The 27,872-nt window shown below is 44.1% G+C and overlaps 2 protein-coding genes across 4 annotated transcripts; one reads left to right on the forward strand and one right to left on the reverse strand.

The window, feature by feature from the left end:
• The first annotated feature begins 107 nt into the window (after nt 1-107).
• rab14l (RAB14, member RAS oncogene family, like) lies at nt 108-6,379 on the forward strand. The gene is made up of 8 exons (XM_058055120.2): nt 108-271; nt 2,004-2,062; nt 2,694-2,747; nt 3,025-3,202; nt 3,820-3,886; nt 4,245-4,332; nt 4,844-4,874; nt 4,947-6,379. Exons 2-8 carry the CDS (start codon nt 2,011-2,013, stop codon nt 5,122-5,124), a joined length of 648 nt encoding a protein of 215 aa, XP_057911103.1. The 5' UTR covers nt 108-271; nt 2,004-2,010; the 3' UTR covers nt 5,125-6,379.
• abl1 (abl oncogene 1, non-receptor tyrosine kinase) lies at nt 5,281-27,851 on the reverse strand. Of its 3 annotated transcripts, XM_058055085.2 has the most exons (11): nt 27,348-27,851; nt 26,535-26,865; nt 13,918-14,082; nt 12,468-12,763; nt 10,739-11,011; nt 10,363-10,625; nt 10,106-10,290; nt 9,881-10,033; nt 9,718-9,807; nt 9,497-9,643; nt 5,281-9,415 (listed from the first exon to the last, which is right to left on the reverse strand). In XM_058055085.2, exons 2-11 carry the CDS (start codon nt 26,659-26,661, stop codon nt 7,800-7,802), a joined length of 3,315 nt encoding a protein of 1,104 aa, XP_057911068.2. In that variant the 5' UTR covers nt 26,662-26,865; nt 27,348-27,851; the 3' UTR covers nt 5,281-7,799. The 3 variants fall into 3 exon arrangements, with proteins under 3 accessions (XP_057911068.2, XP_057911048.2, XP_057911058.2); XM_058055065.2 differs by having other exon boundaries at nt 5,281-9,643; XM_058055075.2 differs by lacking the exons at nt 26,535-26,865; nt 27,348-27,851 and adding an exon at nt 18,173-18,963 and having other exon boundaries at nt 5,281-9,643.
• Nucleotides 27,852-27,872: the final 21 nt, after the last annotated feature.

The following is a 27,872-nucleotide window of genomic DNA, read 5'->3' on the forward strand; positions in this document are numbered from 1 at the left end:
CTTTGTTAATTTTGACTGCAGCTAACCTAATGTAAACATTACTTTACAATATGAACTCGATAGCAGATAGATACACAACGTACCTGTCCAGGTGAGGTTGTCTCCATGTAAGAGATGCTCTTTGTCCCTTAACTCCATTGTACAAAGCTGAGGAAACCCTGTGCGGCGAGCCGCCATCTTGGATAAGGCAGCTCCTACTTGAAGCCAGGATAACCCGTAAAAACACCTTCTCTGAATAGCTCAACTCTAACGTCTTAAAGCTTCATTTCTGGTGAGTTGATGTGCTTTGCGAGTCTTTTTGTAGGGCCGCCGCATAAAAGCAGTGTCGCCGAGAAACGTCGAAATGCTCGTACGGCAATGGCGGAGCTGTTTTGGCTAGTTTGTGTTGTCAAGAGTGGGCTAATTGGGATGCTAACTCAACGGGAAGCTAGTGTTATGTTGATGTCTTGTACAAACAGCTCAAACATTATATACGAGTTATCAGTCTAACTGGGAATAAACTATGCCAACTTGAAGATTACTACTTGAAGATTGCGACATAATTATATGAGCTGACACTATCAGAATCTATAATCCAAGTCTGGCAAGCTAACGTTAGCCACGCAGCATGCTAAAGCTATGGTTAGTGTAAGGTGGTTTTGCTAAGGGATACGATCGTTTTTGCGTCTAATTTGGACAAAAGAGACATAAACCTGATAAATGATGTGATGGTTGTGCACCTTTGTCGTACTACTACCGTCAATAATACTTATAACGATGATAACACCTGCTGTTGTCAGATAGCAGCTACCGTGCTAACGTCAACTTGTCTGTCAAGACTACTCAGCCTTCATTTTCGGGCCCTTAATGATAACAGATTGTATATGCTTGGGATTATCTATAAACGTCAACTCTGCTGTTTGTGATTGCTCACTTTCGAGCGAAAGGGTAAGCCATGTCACCTGATTGCCTTGCCAAACAACACCAGGTGTCTAATGTAGCGACATGTAATGAGGTCTGAGTTAACAACTCTTCTCCATAGCAGGTAAATACAATCGATGTCAGCATGTTGACACTTAATATGAATTTTGTCTGGATTCCAGTCAGTCTTGTGGAATTCTTGTGTCACGTGATATGAATGGTGCCTCCTGACAATGTGGATGTTAAGGGTGTATGTGTGTCATGATTTCCTACAGCAGTGCATCCTCTTGCCCCAATAGGAAGTAGCTGCATCATGTCTCTGGACTGCAAGAACTGCTGAGCCATGTCGTTTGGTCACATGCATAAAACCTGCCCTCTTAACAGACACCAGCTGCATTTATCATCACTTCAATAGTTCTAGGACGGGTTTGAGGGTCACAAGTAAATCACATTTAATTTTCTGGCCAGTGGAAGTTTACTCCGATTAGCCAGAGCGGCGAGTACACACTCACACTGGGGAGACAGATGACAAGAGGGTCATGTGACATGTGGCAGGCAGCCGAGAGTGAAAAGAAGGCAGCAAGCAAACGTTAAGCAGTCATAGTATTAGCGTTGTTAAGGTCTTTTGTCAGTAGAAAAATATACAGACTGGGACTTGATGCATTAATTTTACAGAGTGGAACCGTTCCAAGACATCTAAAACAGAATGAGTCTGTTACTGGGTCAAACTGTCGTCATCATAAAAATGTAAAAGGAAAGTAGTGTCGTATACGGTAACTTCTTACATTCTGATTACATGAGAAACAAAGTCTGGCGCTTTTTAACATTCTTAACTGTAATTTTGTGTGAATTTTGAAAAGATTTAGTCCTTTCTCTCCACCAAACAGGTTATTGTAACGAGACAGAATGTTTGCTAGTTCCGGTTTTATGGTTATCACATAAGTTTCCTTCTTTTGGGGACTAATACCAACTGTATAATACCAACCAATTAATACCAAAAAAAGTAAGACACTAGCAGGGTTATCGTTTTCAACACTCACAGACCCGAAGTCTCACACGAAGCGCTGACTGTAAACGTACCTTCTGTTTTTTTTCTGTTTCAGAGCCACGATGGCCACCGCACCATACAACTATTCCTACATTTTTAAATACATCATTATTGGTAAGTGTGGACTATACTGTGTACTTGTCGGGTAAAACCTACTGGCACCTCATAGCGTTCACTCCTTTATGTGATATTTGTATGACACATTCATAAAGGGCCTCTAATATTCAAATCACGTTCCACTTTGCCTGACTAGTTAGCCAGAGGCCTTTTAAGTAAACAAATTGATGCATTTGCTCGTGCAGTCATAAAGTTATGCATAATATGTTGCACACACGCACTGATGTTAATCCTCCATTGGCATCATCAAAAACTAATAACAAAAAAAAACATGAATCATAACGTGTGGTTATGATGACAGGGGCCATAAGCCATGACAAGCTAAAACTAAACCTCCGTCACTTCCGATCCTCCACACATTTGATTATATCTACTATATTGGGTAATACAAATGTAACAGTGACTAAATGGGGTTTCATGTCCAGGGGGCTCTAATGATGTTTAAAACGTTTAGGAGACTGTAAAGATGTTTTCTATGCCATAACTACAAAAATATTCCTTTTATTCGCATATTGGTCGGGTCTGGAACCAATTAAGCATGATAAATGAGGGACCAGTGTAACACTTGGGGTTTGCCAGATTTGCTGTTGCCTGAGAATCATCCTTTTTTCTCTGTCCCGCTCCACAGGGGACATGGGGGTAGGGAAGTCATGTTTGCTTCACCAGTTCACGGAAAAGAAATGTAAGTGCTTGCCCTGCTTCTGTCTCCTTTTTCATCCACGCAACCGCGGCGGAAGTCGGGAGCGCGAGCTGCTGTGTGCAGCTGTGAGACTCTTTTCTGTGTGTCAGCCGCCTCCATTCAAGACGTGTTTGTGCTCAATGGCGCTATTAAGACACCAGATGCTGCATCCGAGCGCAATCACGTCGTCCTATTGACAACGATACTTTGATTCAATGCACCTGCTGCAGGCTTACCAGAGCACGACGCTAACTCTACCGATGTCTCTTCTTCTGCGCAGTCATGGCAGACTGCCCCCACACGATCGGCGTAGAGTTTGGCACGAGGATAATTGAGGTGAGCGGCCAGAAGATCAAGCTGCAGATCTGGGACACGGCCGGACAAGAGCGCTTCCGGGCGGTGACCCGCTCGTACTACCGTGGCGCGGCGGGGGCGCTGATGGTGTACGACATCACGAGGTGTGTATGAACAATCAAGTGCTTTGTGTGTCAAAGCAAGCAGAGACAAATCTGGTAGGGTCCGGAACAGATGTGGCATTCTTTTTTTTTTTTTTCCTCCCCATCCAAACTGTGAGATGGTTATCAGCCGCCCGCTAAATAAACAAGAGTGTGAAGAATGTCTCAGCTCGGCACACCACACCTGACTCCAGTAAAGTCCCTGAAACGCACTTAACTCGGGAAAAAGCCAACACTCATTGTTTACACGACCCTTAAAAGAACGGCTGGCCCTGCACCTGCTAATGGAACCACAAGGAAGAATGGTTGACTCATGCAAAGCCACGAGCACGCAATTACACATCATGGCGACGGAAGGTCATGTATCTGTTCAGGAGCATAGACTCGTGTCTCACACAAATGTGTGGAGGGCCAAAGATACAACACACCTCTTCTCAAGGGACAAGCCTATAGAAATGATTGACTTGAGAGCAGTCAGTGTCCAGCTTGTATAGCAGTATAGATTTACTACCCACTGAAAACGCCATACACAGCCATTATGGTCTAAGCAGCTGGCAAGTGCTGTAACGTGAGGGGATGATCTCACTGAGCGTTGAACATGGATGTCTGCTGTCACACAGGAGAAGCACGTACAACCACCTCAGCAGCTGGTTGACCGACGCCAGAAACCTCACCAATCCCAATACCGTAAGTCCAAACGCTATGCTCTGCACTTTAACTCTTCTACCCCGACGCAACTTCCTTCACTTCCCCCACCACTATATGTGTCATCCATCTTGTTCTTCTCAAAGTTCATCTTTTTGTGCTGCATCGTTTCCTGTTTCTCCCTGTCACTTTGCTGCTTTAGCTGGTGATGTGAAACATGATAAACAAGCCAGTACTTTGTTGCCTCTTTTGAATGGCTCATTCAGATTTGGGATTTTAATTGTCATAATTCAATTTCACATTAAGGAAGTTGTGCAAAGTTGGCCCTTAAAGAACACGGATCATCTGACACAAGAGCACCAATAGAAACTCTGACCCGTCCCCCCCTCCTCATCCACAGGTGATCATTCTCATAGGAAACAAAGCCGACCTGGAGGCCCAGCGAGACGTCACATACGAGGAAGCAAAACAGTTTGCAGAGGAGAACGGTGAGTTTGAGCCAAGCTAGCGTATTAGCTTGTAAGGTGAGCATGAACATGAATGGAGGCAAATATTTGGTTCATTTGTATTTCTGATTGTTTCATATACTTCACGTATAACCTAATGTTTGACTTTTGTTTTTAGTTTAGTTTCTAGTTCTCTTGCCTACCACTAGATGGCGCCCATGTAATACCAGTGGTACTAGTTCCACAATTTGAGAGTAAATAGCAATACAGCTACAGTACATAATTTAAAAATGACACCTGAAGAAACCTTTACAGGCATACTGTATACTTTGTTGTACTTACATAACATGCAGCTACACGTTGAATACCGTTAAAGCTTCTTTGTGCTGGAAAATATTGAAGAAAAAAGCAGCAGTTGTTACCATGGGGGGGGGGGCACAATTTAAAACAAAGAAAGAAGAAATGGCAACTGGGCAGTTTATCTACAGTATGTAGCATATGAAACCATTGAAAGTGTTTGGTTAGTGTACTAAGTATGTCTAACGTTCCCCAGGTCTGCTTTTCCTGGAGGCCAGTGCAAAAACGTGAGCACGCACCACTTCAACATTCCAAATATCTCGCTTAGTTTCACACTCACAGTTTCACTTCATGTTCAGAGGTGAAAACGTGGAGGACGCCTTCCTGGAGGCGGCCAAGAAGATCTACCAGAACATCCAGGACGGCAGCCTGGACCTGAATGCGGCCGAGTCAGGCGTCCAGCACAAGCCGTCGGCCCCGCAAGGCGGGCGGCTAACCAGCGAACCACAGCCTCAGAGGGAAGGCTGCGGCTGCTAATGACCAAGCAAGGACATCTCCCTCGTCTGCATCTCTCCCTCCTCTTAAATCTCCCCTGTGTTTTTTTTTTTTGTTTGCTCCTCTTGCACCAATCAGCTCCCTTTCATTCATTAGGCCGCACATGAATTAATTACATGGTTACTGTCACTGCGATACTTTATTTTTTACTTGTGCTTTTATAGCTCTAAAAGACAACTTCTGTATGAATTCGACCTACTTCTTACATTCCTGTAAGAAGGTGGCTTTTAATTAAATGTCACCATGATGTGAGCCCAAACAGGAATTGTCTGTTGTGGAAGGAATACTGTGTGCGTGTGGAAAGATTTAAATTAAAATGACATCTTTATATATATATATTTTTTTGTTTTTAAAAATCCTTCATATCGGTCATATCACAAGCATCAATGTTTGTTGCCTTATTTTTATTATAATTCATCTTCATCGTTTGGCTGCTCCTCACACCCAATTTGGACTTGGACCTGAATATAAGACAGGCTGTCTTATATTCAGTGGAGTCGTATTAAAAGCAGCATGGCCTTGACTTCACGTCAACAAACCTTTAATGGCCAACTTGTATAAGGATAAATAGCGCACCTAGCAGCATGCCCTGCTTTCTTTTTAAAAGAACATCAAATCCCAATACTTTCTGCCAAGTTTGGACAGCTGTAAATATAAATATTGCTAATTGTTATTTGCTGGCCGTGTACAGTTGATGTGCTAGTAGTGGGTTGCCCGTAATTCACTGCATTCTGGGGACATTCTGTAACATAGTTTCTATTATTAAATGTATGTAAAGGAGGCACGCACACATCACACACAACTAATCCCACCTTCCATCCGCACACTACTGAACTTGCCAGATTCTGATTATGAAAACTTGTATTTATGTCTAACATTTAACTCTGCTTTGTACAGAGGTACTTTTTATTGTTTATATATTATATTTTCCCCCACCTGATTCGTGGGGAGGAGTCCTGCATCACTGTCTTAACTCTTTGCTAGTGGGTAAGTTGATGGGGTCTTCCTTTTCCCGTCTGCTGTCTTGAGTGGCCACTTCCTGCTTTTGTCTGTCCAGAAAGGAAAAACAACGTACATATGTATAAATTTTTGAAAGAAACCGGAGCCGTGCTAACATTTAAATGCATTCATTTTCCGTGTGTATGATTTTAAAGTGTTGACATTTTGATTTAATGACAAAAAAAAAAAATTACTCTAGACAGAAGGAAAACAAGAAATAAATTATACATAACCTGTTGATGATGTCCATCTGTTTCTGGTGTTTTGAGGAACACGCAAGCAATGACTTTGATTTGTAATTTTATTGCAACAACAATTGCACGGGGCTAAAGAAAGAATAAGAAAACATATTTACACAGAGGAGTAGTGGTATGGTGGTGGAATTTGGGGGTAAAAAAAAAAAAAGTGACAGTACCACATTCAAATTGTGGTTTTGAGTCCTTGGGCTTCACAATCACACACATGAACATTTGTAGAATTTAAGACAGCATGTGACAGATCCATTCAACATTCAGTCCAGTGTTTCCCCAAGGAGACATTTGCTTGAAACACTTTCAGTCTGTCATCTCTTCAAGCTGCTACTGATGGCTTTTAATAAACTGGCATGTATTTTAAAAAAGAAATAAGTCAAAAAGGTTGCATTTTCTGCATCTTTGTGGTCCCTCCCCCAGTACATGTCGGGGAATTTTTTTTTTTGGCATGATAAAAAACGGTCTTTAAAAAAGGCACACAAACTTACCTACTTCCATTCTTGTATGGCACGTGGTGGCAAATGCTGCAGGAACTGACCACTTTTATGTCTTAGAAAATGCATTCGCACAGTACATAGAAAATACTTAATGGACTTAGCGGTGCACAAATCAATCGGAAATGTTGGGACTATGAAGTGAAAGGCACGCCGTTTTTGTTGAAAACGTAACTACGGGGTGCGTTTTCTCTGCTAGATACGCTTCTTTCCGTCAACCCAGGTGCGCACTAAACAAGCGGATACCGACTTGGCTCGGGACTCTGGTGCGGTTCGGTTCACTTGAGCTCAAATGTGAGCGCTACACGGACCAGTGTTAAAACGGCAACAAAAACCATGCAGAAATGACAAACGTGAAAAAGGAAAATGCGTTTGAAATTCTCTGTGTGTGACAATAGAGCTCTTTAAAAGTATATTTTAGAAGCTTTTGATGAAATCTAAACTGGTAAACATAGCAGAAGATGAAAGTAGTATCCAAGCCGGCTGTATTTTGGTTTGGAATATTTGAGTTATGTATCTTAACATGTCACAAACACTGTCCAATTAAATCCTGACTCAACGCATACCATATGTTCTTTACTGCACAGTCTTTGGTCCCATGACAAAATACCAGTGTGAAAGTCAAGCCAACCGCACCAAAGTGCGCGCAACAGAACCACAGGTGTGAAGGCAGCCTAAACAATGCAAATATCAGGCACCTTTTTCAAGCGTGATGTTGAGCACATTGCTCATTCATAGTTAAGGCCAGCTCCTGCACGTTCCTTGGCTTCCATTCACAACAAGCCCAGATGGGATAAGGAGTATCAACCGTGGCACTCAGCTCTCCAACATGAGCCTGACATGGAGCGCAGTTCATGCGCACGCTCGAGCCCCCCCAGAAAGGTTTCAGTTGATATGCAAGGATTTAAAAACGCTACCTCTGAACAATGTCGCTGATCTCTTTGACAGAGGACAGCAGCTTACTAAAGTCCTGCTGAGCGTTGGCGCCCCCAGAGGCGGCGGGGCAGATCTGCAGCTCACGCAGGCTGCTCTCCAGCTTGTTGATGGCCTCGCGGAAGGCAAACTTGTTCCTCATTTGCTGGATGGAGTCCACGTAGCTCACGCAGAACTTGGACAGGTTCTTGCCGGCCTCCAGAACGGCGCCGTGGCTACCAGTCTGCTCCGAGTTGCGGCAGATGGCGGCGCGGAGCTGCTCGGCGCCATCCAGCACCATCTCGCGTGTCACCGCCGAGTTGGGCGTGCGCTCCGAGGTCTGACGGGGTGCTGTCTTGCGGAGGGAGCGACGGGTGTTCACCAGGGGGATGAAGGCAGCGGGGACGCCCCCATCGCCCCCGAGGGAGCTGCTCAGCGAGGTGGAGGTCTTGAGCGGTTGAGGTTTGGAGTTGCAGCCCAGGGGTAGCTTCTTGGGGGCCTCGCTGAGGGGGGAGCGGCCATGCTCACTGGCAGTGGTTGTGTGTTGGGAGTCAGAGGCGGGGGGGAGGCCCTTAACTTTGCCTTCTGACGAAGGGGAGGGGAGGTCCTGGGTGGGACTGCGGGATGTCCTGCCTGTTTTGGTGTTGGCAGGTGGCGGAGGGGGAGCCGGTTTGGGTTTCTGGAACTTTCCCCTCTCACGGACCGAGTCCGAGTGTTTGTTTCGGCGAGCTCTGCATTCCTCTCCGGCGGCCCCCAAGGCTGGAAAGACGCTGGGCTTGAGGAGCTCAGCATGCAGAGCACTGGTCTTGGAGTTCTCCAGTCCTGACATGCCTGGCCTCCTGACCACCTTGGGGGTCAGCGCCTGGGGACTGGATCCAGGACTTGGCTCAGTATCTTTGGACACATCTGCCGCCTCCTCGGTCTTCTTTGGAAAACGTGGTGGCGGGGTCAGAGTTCCCATTCGAGGGGCGGTGTCCCCTTTCTGCTCGTTGGTTCTCTTGCGAGGGAGAGCTGGTTTGCCACCGAAGGTTCCAGAGTCAAAGTGGCGCTGGCCCAGGTCCCGAGGCAACGTGATCGATCTCCATTCGGTCCCGTCTGAGCCGGTAGGGAGACTAGACGACCAAAAAAAGCGTTTAGAGTTCGTCATGATTTCCTCTTCACCGGGTGGGGTGATGGCGGCCTTGCCCAGTGGTCCGGGTACAGCAGGCGCCCCCTTCTTCCTGGGAAACAAAGGTCCAGGGTAGGTGGGCGCTCCGTTGGTGATGGCCCCTGCCCCATTGTTGTTGGTACCCAGGAATCTTAAGGAGTCTAGACCGTGGGTGGTGTCGTTAACGGCCAAAGAGCCACCGTTATTAAGGCAGTCGCCATCACGGGGATCCGGACACCCGCCCCTCCGGTCGGCATGGACGTCCATCTCTCGGAAAGACGAGCTACGTTTGGGAGGAGGTGGCGCGTTCTTCTTCTTCTTCTTGATGAGGCTCAGAAAGCCGCTGCCACGTGTCTTGTCCTTGTCTTTGGGCAGCAGGCGGTCGTCCTCGTTTAGATTGCCGTCCAGAAGGGGGCGCTCTTTCCTGGGCAGCATTGGGGAGGACACAGTGGCCTCATGCTCCACGGGGTCTGAGGAAGAGGGGGACAGGATCCATGTGAGAACAGCTACCCACATCCTTTTACTCTGATTTAGGTGGAAGGAGGTTTCACCTGGACTATCTCCATCCCGGTTGTCCGTGTTTTTGCATCGAAGACGGAGGGACTTGGTGGTTCTGGTCTTGGTGGGAAGCTCCGGAGCCTGTTGAATGGAGCCCAATGTCACCTTCTTGCCTTTCTTTCCCAACTCCTTTTCCACCTCTAGTAACACACGGGAAGTGAAGATGTAAAACAAGCGCAACATAAGACTAAGTTGCATCAAGAGTTAAACCGACCATCAGAGATGCTGGACTCCTGGAACATGGTCTCAAAGGCTTGGTGGGTTTCAGCAAAAGACGGACGCTCTAGCGGGTTCCACCGCCAACCTGATGCAAGAAGAACTCTTTAGGAACCAGAAGCTTGTTGCTTGTTGTCACGTGCCATCTGGCTCCTACTCACAGGCCCTCATGAGCTCGTAGACCTTCTCGGGGCATCCTTCGGGTCGGTCCATGCGGTAGTCCTTCTCCAGCAGCTCGTATACTTGGGACAAGTCGATGCCAGGATACGGCGACATCCCATAGGTGGCGATCTCCCATAGCAACACACCGAACGCTGAGGGTGTACATGAGTTGAGAAGTTTGTCCGGCCTGATTGTGAGTGTGACCACAACGGGATCATACTTACCCCACACGTCGGACTTAATGGAGAACTTGTTGTAGGCCAGACTCTCTGGAGCTGTCCACTTGATGGGGAACTTGGCCCCAGCGTGGGCCGTGTAGGTGTCCCCTGTCATCAGCCTGCTCAGGCCAAAGTCGGCTACCTTCACCAGGTGGTTCTCCCCGACCAGGCAGTTGCGGGCGGCAAGATCCCTGCAGGAGATCACACAGGAGAGCGTATTGAACATGAACGATGCACACCTGTATTAGGTTTTTGATGTTTACCTGTGTATGAAGTTTTTTTTCTCCAGGTACTCCATGGCGGAGGAGATCTGCGTTGCCATGTAGAGGAGCACCACGGCATTGACCTCCTCTCTGTTGCACTCCCTCAGGTAGTCCAGCAGGTTGCCGTGCGTCATGAACTCTGTGATGATGTAGAACGGAGGCTCTCGCGTGCACACGCCTAAGAGTTGGACCAGGTTGGGATGTTTGATCTCTTTCATGACAGCAGCCTCCTTGAGGAACTCCTCTACCTCCATTGTATCCTCCTGCAGTGATGAAGAATGTCAAGTGGAATGTAGACACTTGTAGGTCTGACCTTCAGCCACAAGATGGCAGGATATGCTAACAATACAATGTGCAGTCTTTGTCCTCCACACACCTTCAGCGTCTTGACAGCCACAGTGAGGTTGTACTTCTTCCACACGCCCTCATACACCTCGCCGTACTGGCCCCCGCCTAGCTTGTGCTTCATGGTGATGTCGGTGCGCTCCATCTCCCATTTGTCGTAGTTGGGCGACACGCCATAGATGGTGGGCTTGTTGCGCTTGGGCGCCGGGTAGTGCAGCGTGGTGATGAGGCCGTCGGCCACAGTGGAGTGGTGGTGCACCAGCTCGGCCAGCGTGTTGAAGCGGCTCTCAGAGGAGACGTACAGCTGGGGGAGCAAGCGACTGGTGTTTATCTACACATACGTACATTATACATCATACAATTAAAAACCACATAGCCAGACTCAAATTGTTCTCTCAACCAAGGAGAACGCCGTTACTGTCCACCTGCAGATTTGGCAGAAGGTCACAGGGGTGCTGGAGCCTATCCCAGCTGTCTTTGAGCGAGAGGCGGGGTACACCCTGGACTGTTCGCCAGCCAATCACATGGCACATATAGACAAACAACCATTCACACTCACATTCATACCTATGGACACAATTTGGAGTCGCCAATTAACCTAGCATGTTTTTGGAATGTGGGAGGAAACCGGAGTACCCGGAGAAAACCAATGCATGCACGGGGAGAACATGCAAACTCCACACAGACATGGCTGAGGGTGGAATTGAACTCAGGTCTCCTCGCTGTGTGGCTTGCATGCTAACCACTTTTCCACCGTCCACCCCTGTGAGAATAATGCTTGTGAAATTATGAAAAGATGTTGCTGATGGAAGCTGGGAGGCTCCAGTGTATTCACAAGACAGCATGTCGGGACGCTGGTGGAGACGAGTGTGTTTGTCAGGGCTCAGTGGACACACTCTTTTCCATTGTCCAAGTCTTACATAAGCCTGAAAATGATTTGCTGTAAAATCTGCTCATTGCATTGCTTCATGGCCTAGGCAAAAAAAAAAAAGAAAACGGCAACCTTGAATGTCTTTGTAGGATTTAATGGTCATTTGGCTTTGAGAGCACAACTATTTTCCAAATGCAGAAAAGTTGAGCAGCTATTTATCCCCGAGTGTTACCAAGAAACAAAAATGGCAGCCCCGCCGAGGGAGTATTGAGGTAATCTCAAATTATTAGAGAAGTCCATCATACCAGACCCTTACAATTGAAGCTGCCTGTAGAAACACAATAGACAGCTGTGCTCTCGTGCGTGTCTTAGCATGGGCGTCAGTATCTGCGGGTCATTAGGTGCAGCACAGTGGTGCTTAGGAGGCATTCTTGTCATTGCTTGGGTGCTCCTTCAAGCCAGTGCTGCATCACAGGCAGCCAGAAGGGTGACATGGCTGCTTTTTGTATGCATAGTTATGCGGTATGCATGACTCCCTCATTTATCGCGGTTAAGTGGTTCCAGGCCCGAGCTGGATAATTAGAATTTCTGTGAAGTGTGATTCCTTCTTTATAAAAAGCAGTATTTTCATAGTTAGAGCAACCACAACAAAACTATTTACGACATTCTATATACAGTTTTTAACATTATCAGAGCCCTCTAGATGTTCAATAACACCCCTATAGTCACCTATACACTCATCCCAATGTAGTAGACATAAAAACTAATCCTTTTAGGACATAAATAAGACTCATGCTTGTGTGTGTGGAGGACAGGAAGTGACGCTGTTTAGTAATAAAATTAGAAACGTCACTGGATAAGCCGTGTATTTTGATGAATCGAGGCCTACCTTGCCATCCGAAGCGGTGTTGATCCTGTAGTGGTAGACTCTGCCCTCGTATCGTAGGGAAATGGACCTCTGGCCGGGGCTGCTCTCACTCTCGCGCACCAGGAAGCTCCCGTTGATGCCCGAGCTAAGCAGGTACTCCGCTGCGTTGCGCGACACAGGCCCGTGGTACCAGCTGTGCTTCTCCAGGCTGTTGACGGGGGTGATGTAGTTGGACGGCACCCAGCCCTGGCCATTCTTGGTCTGTGCCTCGCACCACTCACCGTTGTGGTTGTAGCCCAGCACGCGCAGCTTCTCGCCTGAGAGTACATTCAAAGACATTCATTACAACATAATACTAATACACGCATTGATATAACGGTGGTCCAGAGATTTATACATGCAAACAAACGGGCGGTGTCAAACAACAGTTTACAGTTTTTCTTCCAGTTAGCCTGTGCAGTCGTGACATAAAAATCCGTCACCCGTCGTTAGAAAACAGATGATGCTATTTTTATGATATCAGAAGTATGATAACATTTACCAATTACTCATCATGATAGGTTCTGGGTGTTCATTTTTGCTTTTTATTTGGCTTATTGTGGCTGTTCTACAATTATTGGCAAAGATGAATCGCTGTCTTAATGTGAAAGACTTCTGCACACCTGCTTTTTGAATTGAGTGACTTACCGTTTTTACATTTGAGTGGTTGATGTCTTTTTACACCAGGGGTCTCAAACACCCGGCCCGCGAGCCAAATGTGGCCTGCAGGACACTAGTTTGAGGCCCCCCGCCTTGATATGAAAGTTTAATGTTAGTGCGGCCCGCGCAAGTTTGATATGGATGCTGTATGGTATCATGTACCCAGAAAAAATTATTAAGTTTGATTAATGTCCATGTTAAAGGTTAAATAACTGTTAATAGTTAACCTCCCTATCCGTGTGGAAGTGGTACGTTTTTGGCAATTGGCAAAGTTTAAAGGAAATAACTTGGAGGCTATCGTTTAGGTCGCTAGCTCTCTAGTTTGCGAGTTAACATGTGTCTCAAGACCCTGCAGTTGCGCAATATGTTGTAAATAAAAAGAGTATAAATAAATAATAATAAATAATTTTTTAATAAATGCGTTTTTTGGTTTTTTTTTGGAAAACCTGACCCAGTCTCACCCAGACCCTAGCTCCAGTGGCCCCCAAGTAAATTGAGTTTGAGACCCCCGTTTTACACTATACATTGTTACAAATTCCAATGTTTCACTGGAATTGGAAGATAATCTTCTTTCCTTCCTCTATTTGTCCTGCTGATCTGTATTGTTTTACATCATGGTCAGGGGAAAAAATGAACTTTGAGAGTCTGCCGTGGATTCATGACCATATTACTTAAAACTAAGAGGGAGTTTTTCCTTGCCTCTGTGGCCAAAGTGCAACTTCCATTGTGACTTGGCGCTATATAGAATAAATAAAACTGACTTGTCGCTCACCTTTAGTAATGCTGAGTGTGTTGTCGCCACTGGCCACAAAGTCGTACAGAGCCACAAACAGGTTGGGGTCATTCTCACTGGGTCCAGACAGCAGGTTCTCTTTGGAATTCCAGCGAGCCGCTTCACTCAGGCCCTGACCCTCAAAGTCCGGTCTCTGGAGAGCTTCTGGAAAAACAAAACAAATCTTAATGTATACATGCACAAGATGGAAGTGGAAGTTAGCCTGCGACATAGCTTTGCACATAACAATATGTTGTGTGTTTCCATCTATAATGTCAGTTATTACGCTCTCCTTCCATGGCTGCTTCACATGCAGGTCATCAGCTGTTTGAGCCCATGGCCTGGTTTAGATTAATAGGCCTGGGTCACATGACTTGCAGTTCTTCAGCTGTCGACATAACTTTTCATTTCCTGGATTATGCCCGCTTAGTTTTCATTTCCGCGACTACTACCTGGGTAACTAGCACATATGGGACCGTGAGAATGTGTCTCAGCGGGAGTCTTCACTTCTGGGATTCCTACAAAAATCCCACAATCTGAAGACGTGACTGTTCCCAAACACACCATACGAACACCATCTTCCTGTTTTGTCGTGAGTTATTTCTTTAATTCAACAGTGTTTCACCAAAATGCTTTCTTGGCTCCACTTCGGGTTACCGAGGTGAGAAACACAAATTCAAGAAATAACAGAAAGGTGGTGTTAAAGAGGAAAGTTCATCTCGCTGCCACTTGGTGTCTTTGGGAACAGTCACATCAACAATCTTCAATGAAGGTAAAAGTAGCTTGAAATGTTTATTTAGCCCTTTAATTCATCATTTCTAGATATTATGCATGCAAAACTAATTGTAAAACTATAAAAATGTGTTCTGTGTTAACACGATTGAATTTACATTATTTCGTTCAGAAAAATGGAATCGATTTGCGTCAGTTTTGGTTAGAGCCAGTCATTTTGGAACGTTTATTTTTTTTTTATGTGCCTGCACTATAACCTCTCTCATCTTTTGTGTTCTGATAAACAGATTTTCAAACGTGAAGAGTCTTTGAGACAAACAGTGAATGGAACCCTGAACAGCAGTTTAGCCAAAGCCGAAGCAGCTGTCACATATGTTTTGAAAGAATGTTAACTCCGCCCTTCAACAACACACACAGTCACACGTGTAGCATTCTTTCTGCAACAAGGCAGCTTTCAGCAAAAAAAGAAGAAAGAGTTTCAAAGAGTTGCAGGTGGAACGTCAATGAACTAAAAAAAAAAACATATTGGTGCAAACTTAAAGCTTAGAATACAAACAATGAACTGTACTGCAAGGCTATGATTTCTCTGCAAAAGAAGGCAGCCATGCGTGTGCATAATCAAAATTCCAGGGAAGGCTTTTTCTCCCCTCCCACCCCCCTCCACCGTGTTTAAAATGGAAGGACAAAAGGATATATTGTGTTTCATGATGAGAATGCAGGAAATGGCATGCAGAGGGATTGAAAACCATTCTATTTACATATTTTACACAACAGCAAAGACACCCATGCTTGTTTCTCCAGACAATGTTTTCAGAGGAAATGACAACACCTTCAGTCAAAATATGATAACCTTGACTTGGGAATGAGTCCCTGGAAGAAAAGGAAGACGCAATACCATCTTTGACTGCAACAAGCCAAGATGAGCCCATTTTGGATTTTTGCTGCATCAAGCCATGTTCCATCAAAAAGAAAACCTGCACTTTTAAAACAACATTTCATTTTTCTGTGCATTCTATATAGTGAAAAACTCCTAGCATGAGGCAGCTAACAATGCACGTAATGGGATTCACCTATTTCGGGTAAAAAGCCCTTTTCCCAACACCAACAACATTTTTTTTTAAAGGTTTCATATAAATGCTGTTAACATGTAATAACAGGTATGATACATTACACAATAACATGTAATACAACAGTATTTTTGCGTATTTGTCATCATTTTAACAATTACCGGAACTTATTTCCAGCGTGCGTTTATTTGCAGAGCCCATAGCAACTAAGCATTGATGTTCTTGGTCACAACCACTAAACGTAGCAGACTTTGTAACGTTGCTTATTTAACAAACCAACATATACTTCCGTTTTTCCCTTGAATGCTAAGCCTTCTGGGCAATGCAGATTTTATTTTATTGACTGAGGCCAATAAAAAAATCTAACTGGTTAGTTGGAGCTTCCTGCTAACAAACGGATGGAGCAGAAGTAGTAAAAGGTAAACCCCTCCTTTACGCTAAGGTTGTCCAATGAGAGATAAAGGAGCACCTCTTGGCAAAACATTCCAATATAACCAGTTGCGTTTGGTCCTGGGCTGGAAAGTGTGTGTGGGCGTCCTGTATCACACAAGTCCACTTGAGGCGCCACAAATACCGCAGGCCTTTGTGAGAGGGTGACAAGTCACCAAAACATGGCGCGGGAGAGGAACGGCACCCACTCCAAACTAAAAGCGCATTAAAATGGAAAGTTGGGAAAACGACTGCGGGCCCTTTTCAGAGTCACTGCAGTGGGAGAAATTACAGCATGTCCTGGCTGCGTTGCTGAGATGACAACGAGATGATTAAGTGTGTGTGTGTGTGTGTGTGTGTGTGGCTTGTAAAGAATTTACAGCCGTGACTCGACCGCTCTGAGCAATAGAAGCGCACATAATACTCACCCGGTGATGCAACACACAGCGTACTTTCAAAAAGCGGACTACTTGGAAATATAAATACAGTCATGTGAACAAATTAGGACACCCCATGGTGTCTACTGGCACACAAAAAAGGTGATCATTTGTTACAACCGCTATCTTGTTGTGGCTCCTTTAGTCATGACACTTTATTTTATTAAATAATGAATATCTTCGAGATTGAGATTAAAATTCTGTAATAGGTTAATAATTCGTCAATTAAAATATGCACCACATCCACGTCTATAGCCCATGCCTTTACCGGCGGATGACTTCATGAAAATACCAGTAAGCTAAGCAAAAAAAATCAATAATGCATTATATCAGCCACAAATGAGAGCCTACAGTCCGTTCCTCAACTTAAAACTGCCCAGCTGCAAGTGTATGCGTTTGATTATATTAAAGTGGTGTGTGTTTTACTTTGATTTTACACAAATTAATACAGGAAGGACTCAAAAAGGCTACGCAAACTTCAATTCCATTGTAGAAATTGACAAGAACAAAAGGTTTACGGCTCAAAACTATTTTTTTTTAGCATAAGAGGGGGCAAAATGACTCGATAGACAGATTGATGGGTACCCACAATAAATTTTAGCCAAATCACAATAACACACCTTGGTACACACCTTTAAAAGGGGACAGATAAGCCTGTTTGTAAAATTAGAGCAGGACTGTTTGATTGGCCATCAAGCAAAATGTCTTAGTAACTGATTGTCCCCAAGACATTGAGCATTGAGGATATTTGTATTACATTAATGCTAGCTTCCTCCAACCCACAGGGGAAGCCACAAAAGGTGAAAAATTAGGTCTTTTGGAGTGAAAACATGAAAGACTTGCAAAGTGTGGATGAGCTACTTTCACCTCGATGAGCATCAATCTGCTCGATGCAACTCTACCATGGAAACGGGAATCGAGCATCGAACATTAAAAGACAGCGATTAATAGTAACGATAAAGAAGGTAAATACATATTAATGGATGAATTGTTATGTTATTTCCTGTATGACAATAAGAGGTTATAAGAAGCTCCTGCTTCAAACCAGATGTTCTTAAAATCAAAAGAGCTTTCTTATCATCATCACTCCGAGTGGGGGGGGGGGTTTGGCTCATCTTCCGTTACAAATCACTCACACAATGTGGATTATGTAAAGACTCAAGTGCGCCCTGGTTTCCCTCAAATCCCTGGTGTGCTTTATTAGATACGAGGAAATCAATTAGTGACTTTAGGAAGCAAAGTTGAACAAAGACTTTGCAGAAGAGAAGCACACATCTGCTAAAGCGAGGAAGATCAGTGAGGAGAGTGCAGAGCGAGGTTAGATGCGCTTTCCTCATAAACAACAGTAAAGTGGGCCACGACCCGGGGAGTCAGATTTCCGTGTATTCTCTTTCCCGTCTTTTTCCACTTCTTTCCTAGCGCCGCTAGCCAGTGTGTCTGGCCTTCCTCACCTCCCCTGTGCAGCTTTTCCCCTCCTCCCCATTCCAGCGGCAGTTTCCACAAAGCCAAAAAAAAAAAATTGGTGCGTGTATGCCATGATCTTTGAAGCCGGTCGCGCAAAGTGTGAATTACCATCAAAGGTGTTCTTACCTTCCAAGTAGCAGCTGGAGGAGGACGAGAGCCCTTTCTTAGATTTACACCCCACCAATTTCAGGCATATCTCCAACATTTTCATTTGCTTTCCGTCCCTTCCCGCTTTGCAAATCTCTTACTGCTGTTGAAATTCTCTTGAGTGTAAACTCCTTTACATGTGTCCCACAAAAGGACAGGTTCAAGAAAAGCTGGTGGAAAAAGAACTGATCCACGACGGCTGTTCAAATGTATTGACCTTCTGAGATTGAATGTTAGTCCTTGTGCTGGGACAAAAAGAAAAGTCTACCAAGCTTCTCTTCTTTGCATCTCCATGTTTTTTTTCCTCCTGTCCAACAAGGATCCGAAAACCCACGCCGGCGATCTCGCTGGGCTTGTGTCAGTGGCAGGCGGGTTTTCTCAGCGGTGCCATTCCTCTGTCCTGTTGCCCGTCTTCGTGTGGACTGTGGAGCCGAGGCGCAACGAGTTAGTGCTACAGCTGCCAACAAAGGGCCTCTTTCAGGACCGGCCTGCTGCACTCAATGACATCAGCTGAGCCCTCCCACCTCCAGCAACACACACACACACACACACTGAAAGACCACATATACACACTTAAACACACCAACAGCTGCTCACCGGCGTACACATTCACTAAAAAGGTAAGAAGCAGAACCTCCAACACTTAACATGGGATTTGCGAAAGAGCTTCAATGTTTTCCTTTTCCTGCTGAAGTCATCTGATGCTTACTAGAAGCTCCACCTCCAACTTTTAAAAACACCCCCCTCTTCCTTTTCCTTCACAGCCATGCGCTCTTCACTCCAGCCTGGAATGTTTACAGGTTAAGGAATTAGCGCTGCGGCTTATTAAAGACAATCAGCAGTGGAGCGCAAAGAAAAAAAAAACACATACCACAACGCCAATACTGCAGGGAAGAGAAACGTTATCTTTTTCACCCGGAGAGAAAGACGTCAGTCAGGGAATTTGGGGACAGCCGCAGTGGTTTGACCACATGAGGAAGGACGGGCTAATCCTTGGCAGAAGTCGAGCGCTTGCAACACATGTTTAATCTTTCTTCTTCGGGCTTTCCAAAAGCTGAATAATTCAAGGTTGTACTCTCACAACTGTGGTAGCTCCACCCAAATAAAAAATCCAAAGACTTTAAACAAAATTCAAGAATACACAGGAACTCATCTTCAATATTTAGGACTTCAGAAGGGAAAAAACACAATCGTTAGCATCCTTAGCTAGATTATATATAAACCCACCACTTCAAGGAGGACCGTCATGTTTGCACTGTTGCTTACATAGCCGTCCTATTGCAGATAATAAAGTTATGTTTGTGTATGGCATCTATTACACTGGATAAGTGCAGAGTTAGTGTGTATAAAGTGTGTCAGAAAAGTTCCGGGATTTTTGCGTTTGATATCCAAAAGGTTTTCCCACAACGCCAACCAGCATTTGTTTCATTCAGTGCTTGAGAAGAGGTGAGAGTCGTGTTCCCAGTATGGCTTTACGAAAAGCTTGTTTAAACTCAAGACTAGGCATCAAGGCTAAATTTTGGGCAACACACAAACACACGATTGGGGGACCTCGGAGTCTTATTCAAAATTGTCGAAATTTTAATAATGGACCACCTGATAAAGCCGTGCAGCGCTGGTATGGCAAACATTTGTATTCCTTCATCCAATTAGGAAGAAACGCAAGGCTTCTCTCCCTGGGAGAAGGGGGCTATTAATTTACCGCAGTTCTATACAGGGTTGGGGGGAGATGAGAGGATGAAGGAAGAGGGGCAATAAAACCAAGGTGGAAAAAACGGGGAGGAAAAAAAAATGCTGCAGATGGAGGAGGAACATGAAGCACATGGTTTAAAAGTGAGCTCATGGGGGAATAATGTGATTTATAATCAAGATAGTGCGCTGACGTACAACCAACAATAGGACCTTTACTGATGATGTAACCCCTCAACTTCACAACTTCTTCTAAAGTCTTTTGGGGGGGAGGGGGTTGATGTCAGTGGTGGAGAGCGTCGCCAAAGAAACTGGGCCTAATGGTGGCTGTATTTTGAAGTTCTTCCTTCCATATGCTCAGCCTGGCAACACCAGACCCATGCGGCAAAACGGGTCTGGGACTACTCAGTCTCATTTTCCATTTCCCCCAAAGCGGATTTTCAACAGACTGCAGACCAGGAGAAATGCCTTTGGATAAACCTACGACGAGCGTATTGGCGGAGTGTGTGATCGAGTGCAGAGCAAGTGAAAAATGTAAACGTTACATTACAGCACAGTGCAGATGTTTGCTGTTTGTGTGGAGAATGTGTGCCATACATTTGGACTAAAAGAGCTACAACACTGTCAGGGAGGTAGATTGATTGCGCTATAAGTTGAGCAAACTTTGTAATTACTGGGGATTCTGTGCTCCGTGAATAATTCAATTAAGTGTCGTGAAATATCAGAACCAACCACAGGTACCATGTATTTATATGGTGTGTGTGGTGTGTGTGTGCCTGTCTTTTACTTACGGTCTTCTGAAGAATGTAGTCAGAGTGTCTGAGGCTTGCAGTCAGATGAGGTTAAGAGGTTTTGAGTTGCATATAATTGCCCACTCCAGAGAGAGAGAGAGAGAGGGACGTCCACGGGGAGAATGGACACTTAGGAACAAAACATTTGGCTGCTCCAGTTCAAGGTTAAGTCCTTTAGCATCAGTCTGTGGTGGGCGACTCAACGTGAACTAATGCAGATGCCAGCGCAGATCAAACTGCTGTGGTGCAGCCCTATAACGCTTAAGATTATATTATGGGGGGACAAAAATCTGAAACTTTGTTCAGTTCTTTCAGGCCAGAAAAAAGGGTCAAAAACATGGCAAAGTGCATAAAGCATGTTGAACGTTGCAATCAAGTTTCATGACTCATAATGTTGGCACAAAAGCGCATATTTTCTATTCCATTGTTTTACCAGAGTCAAAATAAAAAGGCAGTCGAGAAAAGTCCAATGAGATCCCGCATCACTGCCTCCGACTAGGCTCCGTAAACCTAGCACAAAGATTTGCAGTGTGCACACAATGTTTGTACGCCATGGTCATGTGTCTTTGGTTCCGCTTGCAAATGTGCAAACCATATGTAAGCATGAGGATGGTCCCACAATAAGACAAAACAACACAAATCAGGAATTAATATACAAAAAGGCTCAAAATAAAGACACGCGTCTCAGATTTCGAAAACACAAATAGATGAAAGACAAAAAAACAAGGTCAGATGCTATAGCAAACAAAAGCATACAAGATGTGTGGGGTGGAAACAACAATCATGGCAAGACTAACTGGCTCGGCAAAACCGTTTGCGTGAAACCAAACAACATGCCTTCCAGCTTCAATTGTTGTGAACAAAACAATGCACATCATGTCACCACTCGGGGGTCGAGTTTGAAAAACTTTGTCAAATGAAACAGCGTTATGTTAAAAGGGTTTGAATGAGACAAACTAAAATGAATGGAAGAAGTGAGGAGTGGCGGCAGTGAGTCCATCCACTGCTTTTGTTCCTGTGTTTCAAGCCTCTCTGCATGCAGAGAAGACAATATCGCTCAGTAGACCTCTGGCGCAACATGCAAATGGATCACAGGAAAGCAGAGCACACGGTGACGTCTTTTGGAACAACAGTCTTACAATAACAAGACGCCGCAACTTAGCGTTTCTCTCAATCATCTACGCCGATCACCAGTCAATCACGGGACTCACTAATAGAGGGCAACCATTCACGGTACGGGCAATTTAACAGTCCATATTAAAACACGCTTGTTTGTTTTTGTTCCCTGGGTGACTATACAAGCGAGTCCAGCAACGTATTAACACATTCCTCATAGCCTGACGTGCAACAAAAGAATGTAATGGCTCATAAGTTAACTTCCAAAAGAAAAAGCAATGTTATGATTGTGTAAGGATGTTAAACGTGCACTCGTGCACTTATGGAGGAAAATTGAGTCATTTCGCAATACTACATCTCTACAGTTGCATGACGCTGGAAAGGGTAACTCCACAGGTGGCTCTTGCTTTTTCTTTGGCTTTTTTTGTGATGCCACAACATTAGTATTGCCACTGATAACAAAAGAGGACAAAAATGTGGTGATGACAAAAGCCACAAGCGGGTATAACTGGTAACATGCCAACTCATGCAAATCAAATAAAACCTGGAAATTGTCCAACCCCCCCCCCCTCCCAAATCAGTACATGCAAACCAATCTGTGCATCTTATACCATATGGCTCTTCCTGTCATGATCAACAATTTTCACCAGGATACACATGCTCGCAAGATTTGGTTCAAGTTCTGATGGTGGTGATTTAGTTGCCATAATAATAATAAATAATATTATTATTTATGAATAAATAATAATATTGTTATTGCAACAGCAATAATAAATAATAATATTTATTAATAAATAATAATAATATTTATAACATCAATATTATTATTATAATAAATAATATTATTATTATGGCAACTAAATCACCACCATCAGAACTTGAACCAAATCTTGCGAGCATGTGTATCCTGGTGAAAATTGTTGATCATGACAGGAAGAGCCATATAGTATAATATGCACAGATTGGCCGTTTTGGTTTTTATATTAATAATAATAACAACATTATTTATTATTATTATTGATAGGAAAATATAAGAAAAGAAACATTTTAATAGGGTCCCTTTTTGCATGCTCTCTGCCTCTGCTGTTTATAGATATAGGTCAACTTCTTTTTACAAGTGAGTAAATGTTTTATTATGATGACAGCAACAGGTTCATTCTTGCTACATATTTCCGATGGGAAGAATTCAAAATATCAACAAATTGCAAAATGGAATGATATTCCCACTGTACCAAACTTTTTCCAAATACCCTGACATCAGGTCTGCGTCTGAGGCAAATGTGATGTGGCTCTGAGCTTAACAATGGGGGAAAGAAGCATACATTTCGCCTTTTCCATTTGAAAGTACCAGCGACATCACTGGCAGTTGTTTCACCGTTACGATACAGAAGGGGCATACTGATTTATACATTAGCACCTGTTCTGAGCTGTCACCATTGGACCGGACTGTCTTCCAGGTGGACTTGAGGGACTTGGGCCGGTCCATAGTGAGGATGGCCAAGGCGAGTCACTAGGGAGTGGCCACCCAACAGCTGGCCTGTACGAGCATTACTCCGAGGCGCCTGCTGAATGGCAGCCTATGAGTGTCAACTTGCATACACACACACAACCTTCAGGACCCATGGGGATCATAGAAGGAGATTTGGTGTCTAGACTGTATAGATTCCACGGGTTCCTGCCAAGAAAGAGCCAGTTACACACTAAGAGATCGGTTTACTGCACATGCACTTGAATGCAGCTGCTGCTAATGCGGAGAAGAAGAAAAAACACACATGCACAAATCAAATGATGTCACTGAATGCTTACATGAGTAGGAAAAGGAAGGGGGGGGGTCATGACTGTATCTATAGGTGTCACCACTAGAGGGCAGAATTCTCAATATCTAAGCATACTATGCTGGAGGAAGTCTATGCATTCTTTACTGGTGAAATAACATAATACCTGTTCATCTCAAAAGGTCCCATATGATAGAATTTTTCAACTATTCTAAGTGTCAGGAGGTACCAGATTAGTGTAATGGAAGTGTGTGAGTAAGTTTCAGTAAGTTTAACCACATGACATGAAGTTATTATTAGCCTATTGCGACATGTTGGTAGTACAGTGACTAAATATCAATGATGGATGTGCTTTTGTGTTAATGTCAACATACCATAGTATGCTGCAATCAGGTCTTGTGCTCGGGTCTGTTTTGCAGCAAGTAACTGGGTCACATTGAATGCACCACGTCACATTATACTCAGTTATATGAAGCATGCAGTGGTCATGCTATCTGAAATAACGCACGTCGATGAGATGGCAACATAAGACAGGTCCTCGCTTGCCCCCCCACCCCCCCACCCCTTCCAGGCAGCGGCAGGCGTGAGGTCTGAACCTGCCTGCGGAAAAGCCACATGATATCGGCTGTATTAAACCTAACTTGCTTTTTTGGAGTTAATTTTTTTTAACTTGTGGGGGGGGCATACACAGATATAAAATGATGTGTTGACACTGCCCCCCTCATGTACTGTGTGACTCACACCCCTTGGACGGTCCAACCTGCTCATCGCCAAGGGAAAACAAATAGGAGTCACTGGCACCCACCCGTTGCCAAGTTCGATCCATTTACCGGCAAACGCGCTCGCTCTATTTTTCTGACCTTCCCTGTCCTGCAAACCCCCCCAGCTCTACGTCAGAGTTATGAAAGAGGCAGTGGGAAGTATTCACAGCTCTACACACACATTTGGTAAACTTATCAGTTAGTGATACACTTGGCATGCATCCGCTTCAAAGACAAGGCAGAATTTATTTGTTTTCTTTGCTTCAAACCCGTCTACTTCATCAAAATTGTTGTTCTGTAAAATCAGCTATTGGGGTCTTAAATGGGAGAAATTAACTCCAATTAACTACCCTGATGTGCATTTGACTAAATAAACACTGTGCCTCAAATAAATAATACCACTTAGTCATCATCTTTAAGAATATAGGTATGGGTTCACAATAAATTGAGAACTTCTGAATGGATTTGGATGACATTTTCAGGAATTGTCAGAAATGGGATATGGAAAAACTGATTAAATTCTGGGGTTGATCCAGATCACCATCTGTATCCAGGAATTTTAGAAAGAATACTTTAACATTGCGAGACAATGTCATGGCATCTGTAAAGCTGACTTTTAAAGTGGAATCTAAAAATGGTCTAGGCTTACACTAAACAGTGATTCAATAGGAATTAGGCACTTGGAAAAAAATCAGTGAGGAGTTGGAGAGAAAGATGTGGATTCCACAGTTCATTTACGTTTATTTTTATTCATTATTTATGGGCAAACTTGTGTCCTGAATAAATAACAACAAAAAAAGAATGATATATACTCATGTGAGACAAATCTCCCCTAAGCCATGCCTCTAGATTTTTAAATATATAAAAACACTCATATTATTTATAATAAATATTACTAACAACAAACATGTAGCAAAAATATGTTTAAAACATGACAATAATGTGCCATTTTTATGTCACTGTCATCCTAAACCTACTGTACCTTGGTTATCTTGTACATGATTGTACCACAAAAGCATTACATGAGCCATTTTTAATAATTTTTAGAGCAGTAACCAATCTGAGCATCGTCTGCACATCGCATCAGTCACAATAGCAACATGGCGCACACTTTCACTCCCAAGCGTCCTCAGGTGGTTTGGTTTTTTTTTTTTACAAAAGCCGTCGGCTGCCCATACATGTTGAAACCAGCATCGTTATATAACATCTCCATTTTCTCACCAGTGCCAAGGCATTCCCAGCCACAGGATCAATGAATAGCCCCAAGTAATGCAATCATGCAATGACTGCCGAGTGACTTAAATCAACAGATTTACAAACAGCAACTCAACACCCAACAAGCAGCAACTCAATGCTTCAGTTCGCTTGACTTCCTGTCAGAGGATTGCAACAGCAAAAAGGACAACTTTCTGGATGTATGTCCCAGGATTATAACCTCCGACCGGAACGTATGAGGTTACGTCAAATGAAAAACATTTGCAGGCTCAGCTGCAAATTGGGGGTTGAGCTACGTTATTTGTCGGCGATGCAAACCCGCGGGTCTTTCTTACATTTCCCGAGCCTTAATAGCCATTATATCAAGGGGATACAAAGCGAACAAATAAAAACACAGTGGTTGCGGTTTATCACAAGCGCTTTCTGGTGGCAAGATAACTAATCACACAAACAAAACAAGCTGAACAAAGCCAATGAACCTTCGCACCATGCCTGGAGACCCTGTGCTGTTTGCATTTAATCATTGCAGCCTTTGCAATGAACTCATTTGCTGCATGCATTAGATTGTTGTTAGACTGTTTGCTTTAAGATGTGTAGTGAAGCCTGTTTTTTTAATCATTTGGTATGACCACCAACTATTAACTTTCTCATTGTAAATTTTCTTCTCGTAATTATAACTTTATTCCCATAAGACTATAGAATTTTTCCCCCAAATTGTGTTTGTTATGGTTCTCATAATAGTACAAGTGTCTATAATACTTCAACGTTATGCTACAAAAATTAAGGTATTTTTTTCCTCACAATATTTTGACTTGATTCTTTTTTCCAATTTTATTTTATTTTATTGTTCACTTTTATATTTTTAGAATGTACCTCAGGAGAATAAAAAAACAAATGGCCCCCTCTCCTAAGGGAAACCCATTCTTAATCACTGTACCATCAACGGAGGACATGCAGTAAAGGAAAGGTCTTCCTGATGGTATTTGTTTCTTACCGTGTACAGCAAACACATTGCAGGGCTGGCTCCCATGGCGCGTCGAGTCCCTCTTCACCCCCTTGATGAAGGCCGGCAGACTGGGTCTCCTCTGGTCCCCTACAAACTTCCCCGGCTGCTGCCCCATAAGGGCAGGATGCCAGGCCGCAGCCCGGACCGCTCCAAGCTGGACTCAGTCGCGCGGCGTCTGACAATTGAAGACAGAGGAGGGAAGACAGGAGGAGTCCTTTTCCCTGGCTTCCTCCTGGAGTTTGAGTGAGGTAGATGGGTACTACTGCGGTGTGGCTCCTTTTAACATGCATTAATGGAAGTTGGGGTGCTTCACGGGAATCTGCGAAGAAACGGAGGGTTATTATTATTATGCAGGTTATGCATTTGCAAACAACAACATCAATCAAAAAGTTCAATTTATAAAGAGGAAGCCATTGCATGAAGTGCAAATAGATTAGTACAAGTGTACCTAATAAAGTGACCATGTATGTTAACCAGTCTTTCTGTCAATTATAAACAAAAGTGTGCTCACTAAGTTACTTATGTTACCTTGAAGGGTGGGGTGTCCATTTACTTTGATTAAAATGTAACATTACTCCTCGTTTGACAGCCTAACTGCAAATATGTACAGTGTATCAAATGATAAAAAAGTATGCAATTATAATGAACCTGCAAGACAGTTAGCATCTGACTATTGTTAACTTAACCACACTGGGTTTTAAAGTTGCAAAACGGCATTTAAACTTTGGGTAATAGGGTTAAAGATTTGTTAAAACTGTTGCAAACACGTTTAAAGATGTAAGGTGGTGAAAACTAACTTACGTGGTGATCTAAAGTTATCGTAAGATGTTCAGCGGTGAAGGCAGCCATGTAGGCTAGCTAGCATTAGCCGCTGGTTCCTTTGAAAGTGCACCGAAGTAGTCAACAGTTGGCTGCACTTTTTGGGAGCACTTTCGCCTCCAAATCTGTGAAGTTAAAAGTTTTTTGTTTTAATCCAACAACCGGGGTGTTAACTTTTCCTCCGGACTTCCGCATCCACACTCCGAGCTCCTTCCTCACCCCTCACCGGGAGAGTTTTTTAACTTGGAAGGCGAAGACAAAATCCAGGCGACTGCACCGTCAGCCGGACGCCGCCGCCGACCACCGGCCGGCTTGTGTCAGCATCAAGGCCGCTGCCCACTTCGCTGTCGCCGCGCTGCTCTTCTTGCTTTTGGCCGTGACTTACTCATCCTTCTCATGTGAGACTCGGAGCGGCGAACTTTTGTCTGAGAACTCCGCGACTTGCTGCCTGGGCCGCCATACTTGCAATATATGCAAGGTGGTTGACAAAAATATGTGGGTGGGGCA

The sequence above is a fragment of the Doryrhamphus excisus genome, linkage group LG10, assembly GCF_037039965.1.
Source record: "Doryrhamphus excisus strain RoL-2023G ecotype Guam linkage group LG10, RoL_Dexc_Guam_v1.1, whole genome shotgun sequence".
Lineage (NCBI taxonomy): Eukaryota > Metazoa > Chordata > Actinopteri > Syngnathiformes > Syngnathidae > Doryrhamphus > Doryrhamphus excisus.

Excerpts from the sequence above, each read along its gene's own strand:
- rab14l (XM_058055120.2), top strand. The coding sequence starts at position 2,011 with ATGGCCACCGCACCATACAACTATTCCTACATTTTTAAATACATCATT. Across the intron at positions 2,748-3,024 it reads CCAGTTCACGGAAAAGAAAT|TCATGGCAGACTGCCCCCAC; the intron begins GTAAGTGCTTGC and ends TCTTCTGCGCAG. Across the intron at positions 4,875-4,946 it reads CTGGAGGCCAGTGCAAAAAC|AGGTGAAAACGTGGAGGACG; the intron begins GTGAGCACGCAC and ends CTTCATGTTCAG.
- abl1 (XM_058055065.2), bottom strand. The coding sequence starts at position 26,661 with ATGGGGCAGCAGCCGGGGAAGTTTGTAGGGGACCAGAGGAGACCCAGT. Across the intron at positions 12,764-13,917 it reads CACACTCAGCATTACTAAAG|GCGAGAAGCTGCGCGTGCTG; the intron begins GTGAGCGACAAG and ends ATGTACTCTCAG. Across the intron at positions 10,626-10,738 it reads TGGCTGTCAAGACGCTGAAG|GAGGATACAATGGAGGTAGA; the intron begins GTGTGTGGAGGA and ends TCATCACTGCAG.